The following is a 10,823-nucleotide window of genomic DNA, read 5'->3' on the forward strand; positions in this document are numbered from 1 at the left end:
TTGCTCGTTCTGCAAAGAGACCTCGCTCGTTCCGTGTCAGGTTTTTTGGTTATTTTATTTATTTATTTATTTATTTATTCCTATTGCTTACAGCTTTGTTCGCTCACCTGTGTCATTTTCCGACCTTCCGTTAAACGGTTTCTTCCTCTTGGCTTTTTTTTTTTTTTTTTTTTAACTCTGCTGATAATCGTGACGGTTTGCAAGACGCTGAAGAGTCATGAGACGCGCTGGGCGCGGTGGTGCGATACGGCAGATTGACAAACGGCCGCTCTGGCAAACTTGCTGGGCATCAGATGAGGGCAAGGGACGGAGCGGGCGCCGGGAGTGGCTTTAGGGAAGGAAATGTAAAGGGAGTAATGCAGAGATTAAAAGGCAGAGCAAGTGCAGTTGTCCTAGAGAGAGGTGTGTTTTCCCATTGCTGTTCCCTGTTTGGCTTGTTCAGAGAAAAGTGTAATTTAGACAGGTTTCAGTTTTTTCTAAAGATAGAATTCAGAAGGCATTTTGCACGAATCCTAATAGGCAAGAAAACCTATAACAAATCGTGAGGTGCTGGACATATGACACCATCTGTTAATAGAAACTTTCTGTATTTCTGTTTCTATGTGTTGTTTTTTTTTTTTTTTTTTCTCTCGATTATTTATATATGGCTTATTAGTATCAGGGAATGTGGGAGGGAAGGTTTTTTCTCCTTATGAACTAGGATGGAAATTCAGTAACTGTAAATTCTTTAAAATCGGCTTGAAACCTTGCACGAAAAGGTCTACCCACATGTACCATTAAAGTAGGACAGTTGTTTGACTAAAGGTTTGGATTTATTCCCCTCAGTCAGAAAAGAGCCTCTTTTATTTCAGACTTGTAATTTTCTAAGAAAACCCTAGAAATCCCCAATAGGAATAACCTGAAAAGCAATGTGAAAAAATTGACAGGTGACTAAAATCATAACTTCATTTCTTTTAACATTTTACTTACTAAAAAACCAAAAAAACTAATGCTTAAGTAATTTGAAGATGCTACTTTACAGTGCCAAAGAAACTTGATTTTTCTGTTCTTTGACCATACTAAAGCAGTAGTAGTCCTAATAGTGAAATGCATTCAGACTGCGTATGTTAGTTTATTAATTTTAACTATAGAGTTAACTGTAGAATAGGATAATATGTCTATAACTATGAAATAGTGTGTGTAGGGGACACGGTAACTCTGGCATTACCACAGAGACTACATGTTATGAGGCTGTTTTCTGGTTTATGCTTCGCAAGTGGCACGTTGTATCACTGTTGTCATCAGTGTTCTGCTCGTAAATGGCATGTAGGCAGCGCTTGGCTTTTAGGTGTTTAAAAATTCTGTGATGCACTTTACTTACACAACTGTACACTCTCTAAAACTTTTGCAGCTAACTTTTCTGAGCAAGTGGTCGAAAGCTTTCCATCCGATATCTCTACCGGTATATACTATGGATGGGCGTGTGTTGGAAATGGAGATGTGCATAAAATGGTTTTGAGCATAGGATGGAATCCTTTCTATAAGAATATTAAGAAATCAGTGGTAAGAATTTTGCTTTGTGTGGTACTTTGGTTATAATAAATGAGCCAGACATGGACTTTAAATAAGATAAGCAGAATTTGATCCATAAATGAGATTAGAAATGTATTTGGTATCCATCTCAATGTTTGTATTCCGAGGAGGAAAAAAACCAAGTCCCCTAAAACCCTCAGTAGCCATAGAGCATGCAGCTGTAGATAAATAAATTTTATTTTCATTTGCTCCTTCCACCATTACTTAAATATTTCTGAAATCAAAATTCATATTTCCAAAGTGGCTGTTGCTTATCATGATGCTTAATGATGTACGCAGTTTAGTGGTTACGAGACCGCTAGAGTGAGCTGGGACATACTAATCTCTCATCCTTTGCAGTCCATCCGCATTTAAAGTACGAGATTGTGGGGCATCTTAATTTGTACTGATTTTCCAGTAATTCTCCTCTTAAATGGTGAAGTCCATACCTGTGGTGCTGTGGCTTAATATACAGAATCAAGATCCAAAACTAAATAGTAACAGGACAGAGTTAAAATCCTGAACTGTGGTGTCTGTTTTTCTTGCTATCAGGTGCTGGTGCTTTTCCTGAGTCTTGCAGGACTTGGTTTTAATTGCTAATGCTTGGAAGCAGTTTTATTTTGACATGCATCCCTCCTTTGAAGATAGCTGCCTTCGCTCTTTTTAGAATTCAGTTCCTGTGAGTTACTTGTAAAAGCTCTCTTTAAAAGAACTGTTTCAATCAAATTCATTACAGTTACTTGGACTCAGCAGCTTAATGATCAAGTAAATCTAGGTGTTATTTGTGATTTGCTGCCTTGAAAATCTTACCTCTGACATAAATATCTTAATGTTCTTAAATGCCAAGTAAAGTGTAGTTCTCCCTACTAACATAAGCAAAAGCTCTAGCTTCTTAATCTTGCGTTGCACATTAGACTAAGTGTCTCAGTTTTCCTTGTGTGTGGGGGAGAGAAATTGAATTAGGCGTATTAGCTGAACATTCTTGCAACAAAGAAAGAAACTCAAAATGTGTCATGGTAATTGTCAATGTATTTTTCTTCTTTCAGGAAACACATGTTATCCACACTTTCAAAGATGACTTTTATGGAGAGATTCTTAGTATAGTTATTATTGGATATATTAGATCAGAAAAAACCTTCAGTTCTTTAGGTCAGTATTGCAGGTCTCTTAAACTAATATTTGTCATGTTCTTGCATATTTAAAGTACCGTGTCATTGTCCTCTGTCTTCACAATCAGCTGTTTCATGTGGGGTAGCTGTTTCTCGTAGTCAGCTGTTTCATGTAGCTCTTTCTCAAGGGCAGAGAGGCCTTACAGAGAGATCTGGATAGACTAGAGAGCTGGGCAGTCGCCAACCACATGAAATGTAACAAGAGCAAGTGCAGGATTCTCCATTTGGGATAGGGCAATCCTGGTTATACGTACCAACTGGGGGACGAGAGTTTGGAGAGCAGCCCCACAGAAAGACATCTGGGGGCTTGGGGTGGTGGCAAGTTGCGTATGAGTCAGCAGTGTGCCCTGGCAGCCAAAAGGGCCAACCGTGCCCTGGGGTGCATCAAGCACAGCATCGCTAGCCACTCGAGGGAGGTGACTGTCCCACTCTAGAGCTGTGGTTGCCTCAATACCAGAAGGACATCGGACTACTAGAGTGTGTGCAGAGGAGGGTAACCATGACGGCCAAGAAAGGCCTCAAGGGCAAGATTTATGAGGAGTGTCTGAGGTCACTTGGTTGATTCAGCTTGGAGAAGATAAGGCTGAAGGGTGACCTCATTGCAGCCTATAACTTCCTCACAGAGGGGCGGTGGGGAGGTGCTGATCTCTCTCTGGTGACCAGCGGACAAGATACCAGGAAACGGAATGAAGCTGTGTCAGGGGAAGTTCAGGTTGGACCTTGGGAAAAGGTTCTTCACTGAGAGGGTGGTTGGTCACTGGAACATGCTTCCCAGGGAAGTAGTCACAGCACCAAGCCTGGCAGAGTTCAAGGAGCGTCTGGATGACCCTCTTAGTCATGTTTAGTTTTAGTAATCCTGTGAGGAGCAGGGAGCTGCTCGATGATCCTCATGGGTCCCTTCCAACTTGAGATACTCAATGATTTTATGTCTTTGAGTTCTCTGTAAAACGTTTTTTTTGTTTTGTTTTTTTTTTAAGCTGAATCTACTAATATATAAATTGGTCATACTAAAAAAATTAAACACCTACAACTTCTAGACTATCAGTACTTATTTCAGTCTAAAATTACATTGTTGTGTCAGTTGTCTGAGGAGTAGGTTGAAAATCATGAGCTGCTTGTAAAAGCATTGGCCTAGTCTCTCCATTTCTTTTAAAAATGCATCCATGTTAAAACTGAAAACAGTTAATGAAATACTGTTGACTTTTTTGTTAAAATGTCTTGGAACAAGGAAAATAAACTGTTTACAGCAGTGAGAAGGGCAATGCATGTCAAAAGTGTGTTACTTTAGAAACAGAGAATGTTGCCTTTGTGTTCAGAATTCAGACCAGCTTTTAAGTACTGCTTTTCTTTCTTCTCTTCTGCAGAGGCACTCACTTCAGCAATTCAGGAAGACATTGAAGAGGCAAAAAGACAGCTAGATTTACCAGAACATCTTAAACTCAAAGAAGACAACTTCTTTCATCTGCCAGAAGGCAAAAGAGTAAACCACTAAGCAAAACCATGTGGCATTTTTTAATCTCATGGAACTCTTTTCTTTGCCCTACTGTGTATCGCGTATCATTTGGTATTTGACGTATGCATGTGTACTGGGTCTGGCTGGGATGGAGTTAATTTTCTTCATAGCAGCTCATATAGTGCTGTGTTTTAGACTTGTGATCAAAACAATGAATACAGCACATAATGTTTTACCTGTCTCTGAACAGTGCTTGCACAGCATCAAGGCCTTCTCTGTTTCTCACTCTGTTTCCCCAGTGAATAGATTGGGGCTGTGCAGGAGGTTGGGAGAGGACACAACCAGACAGATGACCTGAACTAACCAGAGATATTGCATGCCATATAATGGTCGTGCTGAGCAGTAAAAGGGAGAGGAGGGTATTCAGGGAGGTAGTCCATCTTTTGTTTGGGATCTGGCTGGGCACCTGGTGCATGATTGCCTTTGCATCACTTGTTTTCTTTTTTTCTTCTTGCACTCTCCTTTGCTTGTTCATCTATTTTCATCTTGACCCATAAATTTGTTTGCTTTTATTCTTCTTTCTATGCCCTATTGGGGGAGGTGTGGGGGAAGTGAGCTAGTGGCTGTATGGTGCTTACCTGCCTGCTGGGTTATCCTCCAACAAACATGTTTAGGTAACTGTGATTGGAACAGAACACTGAAAACTCACAAGGTGATTTAAGTTTGTTTGTGTTACTTGATCATTTAACCAGCCATGCAAAAGGAGTAGAAGGCTATTTTAGGTCTTTACTGAAAAATTGTGAATCCCAGTGTTACCAGTCATTTAGAGATTTAGCACATGTGGAACAAGACCAAAGTTACTTGTGACCTCTTCTGCCCTTAAGGTGTAGAGAGTTAAATACTTCAGTGAAGACTGTCAGTTTTCCAGACAGACAATGTTATTCCAAACTCTTTTCCCAATTTTTTATCATTCTTACATTTGGATTATAGGTAGCAGCTTAGAAAATTTATATATTGATTTAAGTTAAAAATTTACCTGTGGTGCAGGAAGCCAATGATTAGATAAAGTAACAATTTTTGATATGCTATACAGTTGTCATGGTTGTAGTTGTCATTTTAATTGGAACTTTTTATTGTAATTTTAATTAAAACAGAGGAAATGGCTGTGTTACTGGAACGTGAGATAGGTATTTCTGCCTAGTTGACTATGCGTATGACAACACATAACCTGTGTAGTTGCCTTCTGAGAAGGTGTTTCACTAAAGTTCGGGAAGTAAATGACAGGGAGAAAGTTGGTACACTGCAAAAGTTTGGGCTTAAAGGGTACAGAACCAGTCTAACAATATTTCTGCTCTTTGGGCCCTAAGGTGGAGAAGGTAACTAAAGGCAACAGCATTTTGACCTATGTTGCTAAGGTTGTTTGTAAATTTAACTCTCCAAAGACACTGGCAGTTTTGTCCTAACTGTTGCCTGGACATTTTTAGTACATTTCGACCTTCCTCATAGGAAAATACTAAAAGAAAATGAACTTACCTGCTGTCAGAAATACTTCCTTTTTTTTTTTTTTTTTTTAATAAAAACCCCTAAAAGCTCCCCAAAACAGTTTAATGGACTTTTACTGTATGCATGTTGGAGATCTGTACAAGAACTTACGTGAAAGTGAGCTGTTTTTTTCTCCACCTTAAAATTGAGGAATGATGTGAGATTTTTTTCCTACTTATTTTTCCCCAATGTGAGGAGGCATTCTTGAGTACACAACAATGTCAAGGTCTTGTTTTACATTTTACTTTTCTGGAAGAATAAATAGTAGCCATGGTAGTCAATGTAATATATTGTCACAAACATATTTAAAGAATAAATGTGTATCGGTTGTGGTATTAGAGCTAAGCTCATAGCTGCCTTTTAAAATTATTTTTTGCCAGTGATTTCATGTGTCATGGAAATGGTAGTGCCTAGCTGTTTTTCTTAGTAACACTGTTCTGTAACTGCTAAGAATGCTACTACCCAAAATTAATTTCATCATTTGGTTTTAAAACCACTATGCTTGAGAATAGAAAACAGTAGCAGAAGGAGAACTTGTGAAACTTAGTTTGCTCACAGCTCTCACCTGAAGTGTGAAGTATGTATACGGTAAAGTAATAAACTGCTCATTGCACGTTTGCCTTCAAGTTTAGAGAAAATGCAATTACATTGATTTAGCTGAGTTTACCTATCTCTGTGCATTATTTAATATTAAATACTGATTTTTAAGTTCAGGACATGATTGCTAGCACAGTATAAACTGTATAGAGTTTTATTTTTATATTATGTGCAAATAACTATTTCAATTTATGTTGTGACACTGTAGCATTAATAAAAGAATGTAATTGAGAAAGTAGTGATGCTTATCACAGGTTTTCTGATTGATTGTATTATATGTGATGCAAGTCATCTGTGTATATTCCTTAGCATATGCTGGAAGAGGTGCTGCAGAGTTCCTACATTTGGGTGCTTAAATTTCTGTTAGTTTCTGAGGAGGGAGAGTTGTAGTTCTTGCTTACAAATGGTGTTACATTATTTATGTTCCAGATGTTTGCATCTGGAGGTCTTTTCTTGTAAGGCAGTCTGTGAACACCAAGCGAGGCATAAAGGTCACTGAAATGGTTGGAGTTTAAGCAGTGTAAGTATTTCCACAGTTTGAATACTTTTAAAATAAAGCCTGTGGTGCATTTGAATTGACTGTCTCCTTCTGACGGCTGTTACTGTTCTGAAAGTTTGTTTACAATGTGAAAATAACAGTACAAGATTTTTTTTTCAAATGCATACAGGTGCTAATGGTCTTATTTGGATAGCTGTGGCATTAAACTATCTCACATTTTAATAGCCTAAAGAACCTGTGTTTAGCAGATGTTAAAATGCAGCATGCATGTTTAGAAAATGTAAAGGCACAATGTGCGCAGGCAAAGAGTCTGCAGTAGGTTTTCGTAGAGGCTTCTTGTATGGCTAGCTATATTTTGAATTTGGAGCTTTCTTAGATACAGAACCTGTATTCAGTTGGTGTCCTTTTTACTTTAGAACACATTCCCTATGTATAAAACACTGTGTTCTCGAAATCTACCCGAAAATGAAATCAATTTAAAAATCCTTATTTTTTTAAATATACTTACATATATACCTATAAGATTAGAATAGTTATCATATTAAAATTGTTACCGATGTGAATATATGTTAATTTATTTTCAATAACTGTTAGATATTGTGGACATGGGGACTGTCAAACATAGTTTTCCAAATGAACACTGTGAATTGAAGTGCTGGAAAGGAAAGTGTCATTAGTAGCATTTCTACTAAGGATTGGCCCTAGTGTGACGTCTAGTTTACTGGAAACTCCACAGATGAATGAGAACGGTAAGGAGAGAGGTGCAAGGTGAAGGAAGGAAAAACCAGAAAGACCTTGAGATGGAAAAAAGTTTGAGAAGCAAGAAGGTGAGAGAAATTTGTCAAAGATAATAACTGTGAAGCTTAGTTTACTGGTATTTTGCAACCTCATTTGACACATGTGCATTGAGAGGTTGTACTGAGCCAGAGATGAAAGTTCTTAATTCTTTGACTAGTTGCAAGTGTGTTATCTGGTAACTGTGGCTGAATATAATCATTGCAAAGCTGCAGTAGGTGAACTTTGAAAGTTTGCTTCAAAAGACTTTGTACTATTTTGGTATCTTTGATACCTTGATATTTTGATAACTTTGGTATCATACTTAGCTGTTTCTAAATTGCTATGTAGAGATAATAATTGGTATCCTTTTAAATTCTTTCTCTGCCTAGTAATTCTTGGAAATCGTTTATTCAGTTTCTAATTGTGAGAATCACTGCTTTGTTGTAGCTTTGTTGTATAATAGTAAGGGTTATTGCCAGTATTGCTGTTCAGTAAGTTTTGTATCTGAGGAGGCTTCTGACAATGACGTGGCTCCTAGGGTGCTTTCCTTTGCCATGCCTAGCACAGTTAGGTGTCTCAGCAAAGCTTTGTAAGAGTGGTGGCCTAAAAACTTAGGCTGACAGAAAAAAGCTTTCTGAGGTTGTTTAAACTAGCTAAAATTAAAATTGTCTGAAAATTGCTCCTGCTTTATATGGATTTTTGTGCTTTGTTTAGGACTTAGGGGAGCTATGTCCTCAGAATTCTATAACCTGAAAATAGATTTGTCTGTACCCTTTTTCAAAATTTAAAACTGCTTGGTTCTTTTAGAAGTCAGGTGGAAAGAGTTGCATGCTGTTCTTCTATTCTGGTTCAATTGTTTAAACATTTATCTGGGTCAGGGCAAAGGTCCATCTGCTACAGCTGAAAATTAATCAAACATGTATCTTGAAACCTATTAATTTGGCTCAGGCCTCTTGGGGAAGTTTCTCTTGTACTTGCACGCTGTTTATAACGTAGACCTTTATATAACCTCTGTGTAGCATCCCTAAAGTTGCTTCAGGAATGAATGAATGTAATATAATGTGGTGTTGTGGGTGTGTCATAAGGATTGCTTTTTGTGTTAGAGGCGGTGGACTTTTTGGTGTACGTTGGTATTTGTCATGGATCATGCTGCTGTTCTAACAGCACAGTGTCCACATTGGAGGCACAGATTTAAAAGTTAAATCCTCAAGCACCTATGTTCTTCATGTAGGTTTCTGTTTAACACTAAAGCACTATAATTCCCAAGGATTCAGATGTTCTGCTAGTTTTCATTCCAGAACTGAAATGATATTAAAAAAATGCAAATTGCCTTCAAATTTATTTTGTAATTAATATGGTCTATATAGGGCTTTAATTTTTTCCCCTAATTTTCTTGTATTTTTCTGAGGGGAGAAGAAAGATGTAAGAGAAATCATAAACAGAAGGCCTGCCTTGCTAGTGTGATGGCTAGGGAACTTCCATTATCTGTTGCTCCAGGGGAGTGTTTGGGTAGTTTTGTGGCGTATTTAGTTTTTTAAGGGGACTAGAACTTTATAAACATTGCTGACAATGTCAGTTAATATATAATTAATTGCATAACTTAAGGTACTGACTTTATATAATGGTCATCTTCTGTAATGCCTGAGAACTTCATTTTGCTTTCTTTTTTGTGGCTCAGGGTAGCAAAGTGCTTAGATTTTTTTTCAGTTAGTTCTGAGGTTATGATCAGCTTCCTTTTCCATAGTGCTAAGATTTGTCAGTGAAAGAAGGTAGAATTCAGTGCAATGAATACAGTAAGATTTGTATTTGGCTTTTTATTTCTTTTGACTAATGATGAGATACTTATGTGACGAAATTAGGTTTTTGCATCAAAAAAACCACCTGGGAAATAAAGATGATGCTAGGTGACAAGAAGGAGGAGAAAGGATATAGAAAATAATTGGATGAGGATTTTAGACATGACATGCAGTCAGCAAGGATGGAGGAACACAAAAAATGGAGCAAGAACTATTTAGCGCAATGGTTATTAGAGAAGTGTAGCACCTGAACTCTTCCTGAAAAAGAAATTGTGCTTATCTAGATGATAAGTAGATAATATAAATGAGGAAGAATAAAATAGAAAGAAGAATGAAATACTTATTTCCCTTTTTACTATTCAATTAAATGTATAATATAAACCTGCAAAGTCATGCAAAGAGTTAATTGGTGCTTCTGTTTTGTTCAATCTGTTTATGTACTAATTAGGGAAAAAAGAGTGGAAAAACAAGTCTTCCTGTTCAAAAGTGCTTTTGAGCCCTGAGTCAGAATATCTGTTCCTCCTCAGGATGCACGTCTGGTTATTCCTTAAAGTTCAGGCTTGAAACCACACGTACACATAAGAGGTTGAGGGGAGATGATAAATTTATAGTTCTGGTCTACTCTAAGATATTCTTCTGCCCCTCTTCTGCCCCCACCCCAACAGGGACTCAAATGAACACAGGTGACCTAGGTAAAATAGTGACGACTTATGGATAATCAGAACTTTTCAATCAGTAATTTGATTGCTAAGAAAACATTTGTTAATGCAAATATATATATTTATTTCAAAAAGCGTGTTATTTTTGGTGAGAAAACCAAATGCCTCAAAATACCCATTTGAAAGGCTTCTGTGGTAACTTACGCAATTAAGTTTATCGTATTTTCATTCCTGTCTTTGGTTTGAAATTTCAGTCAGTCCTCAGCCAGAAGTCCTGCAACTGTTATACAAGACCCAGAGGCAGATATGTGGTATACTGTGAAAATGTGGTCTGATCGGGGAACAGCCTGTAGAGGAAGGAGTCTTGGGCCTCAAGACACTTGAAATGTAACTCCTACAATCTCCTTTCCTCCGCCTCTTTTCTAGCAAAACTTCAGGGTAGATACATGGAAGAAAAACCTTTTTTCCTATTTACATACACTTTATGGAAATAGAGGGTAAAGAACACTAGTAACCTGCACTTGCCTTTGAAATCAAAGTATTTGATTACATGAGAGGTAAGTGGGTGGTAAAACTGTGTGGGAGATGTGATTTTTAGGAGATCTTTTTGAAAGACCTGCCCTATTGAAAGGGTATTGAGAGGGAGAGTTCCCTAGGAGAAGGGTAGAGAAAATACAAGTAATTGGTGAATACTGAAGGACTTTGGAAACCCCATGGATGAATGAGAGTAGGAAATAAAGAGGTGCAGAGGGAAGGAAGGGCCATGAGATGGAAAAAAGT

The 10,823-nt window shown here is 37.7% G+C and overlaps 1 protein-coding gene across 1 annotated transcript; it reads left to right on the plus strand.

Moving 5' to 3' along the window:
- Positions 1-1,362: 1,362 nt before the first annotated feature.
- On the plus strand, positions 1,363-5,662 carry RFK (riboflavin kinase; the record flags this gene model as incomplete). Its single annotated transcript, XM_035891728.1, has 3 exons — positions 1,363-1,542; positions 2,598-2,700; positions 4,085-5,662. Coding segments are annotated over 3 exons (411 nt in total), but the record flags the coding sequence as incomplete, so codon positions are not given.
- Positions 5,663-10,823: the final 5,161 nt, after the last annotated feature.

The sequence above is a fragment of the Egretta garzetta genome, unplaced genomic scaffold, assembly GCF_000687185.1.
Source record: "Egretta garzetta isolate BGI_Z169 unplaced genomic scaffold, ASM68718v1 scaffold353, whole genome shotgun sequence".
NCBI classification, from domain to species: Eukaryota; Metazoa; Chordata; class Aves; order Pelecaniformes; family Ardeidae; genus Egretta; species Egretta garzetta.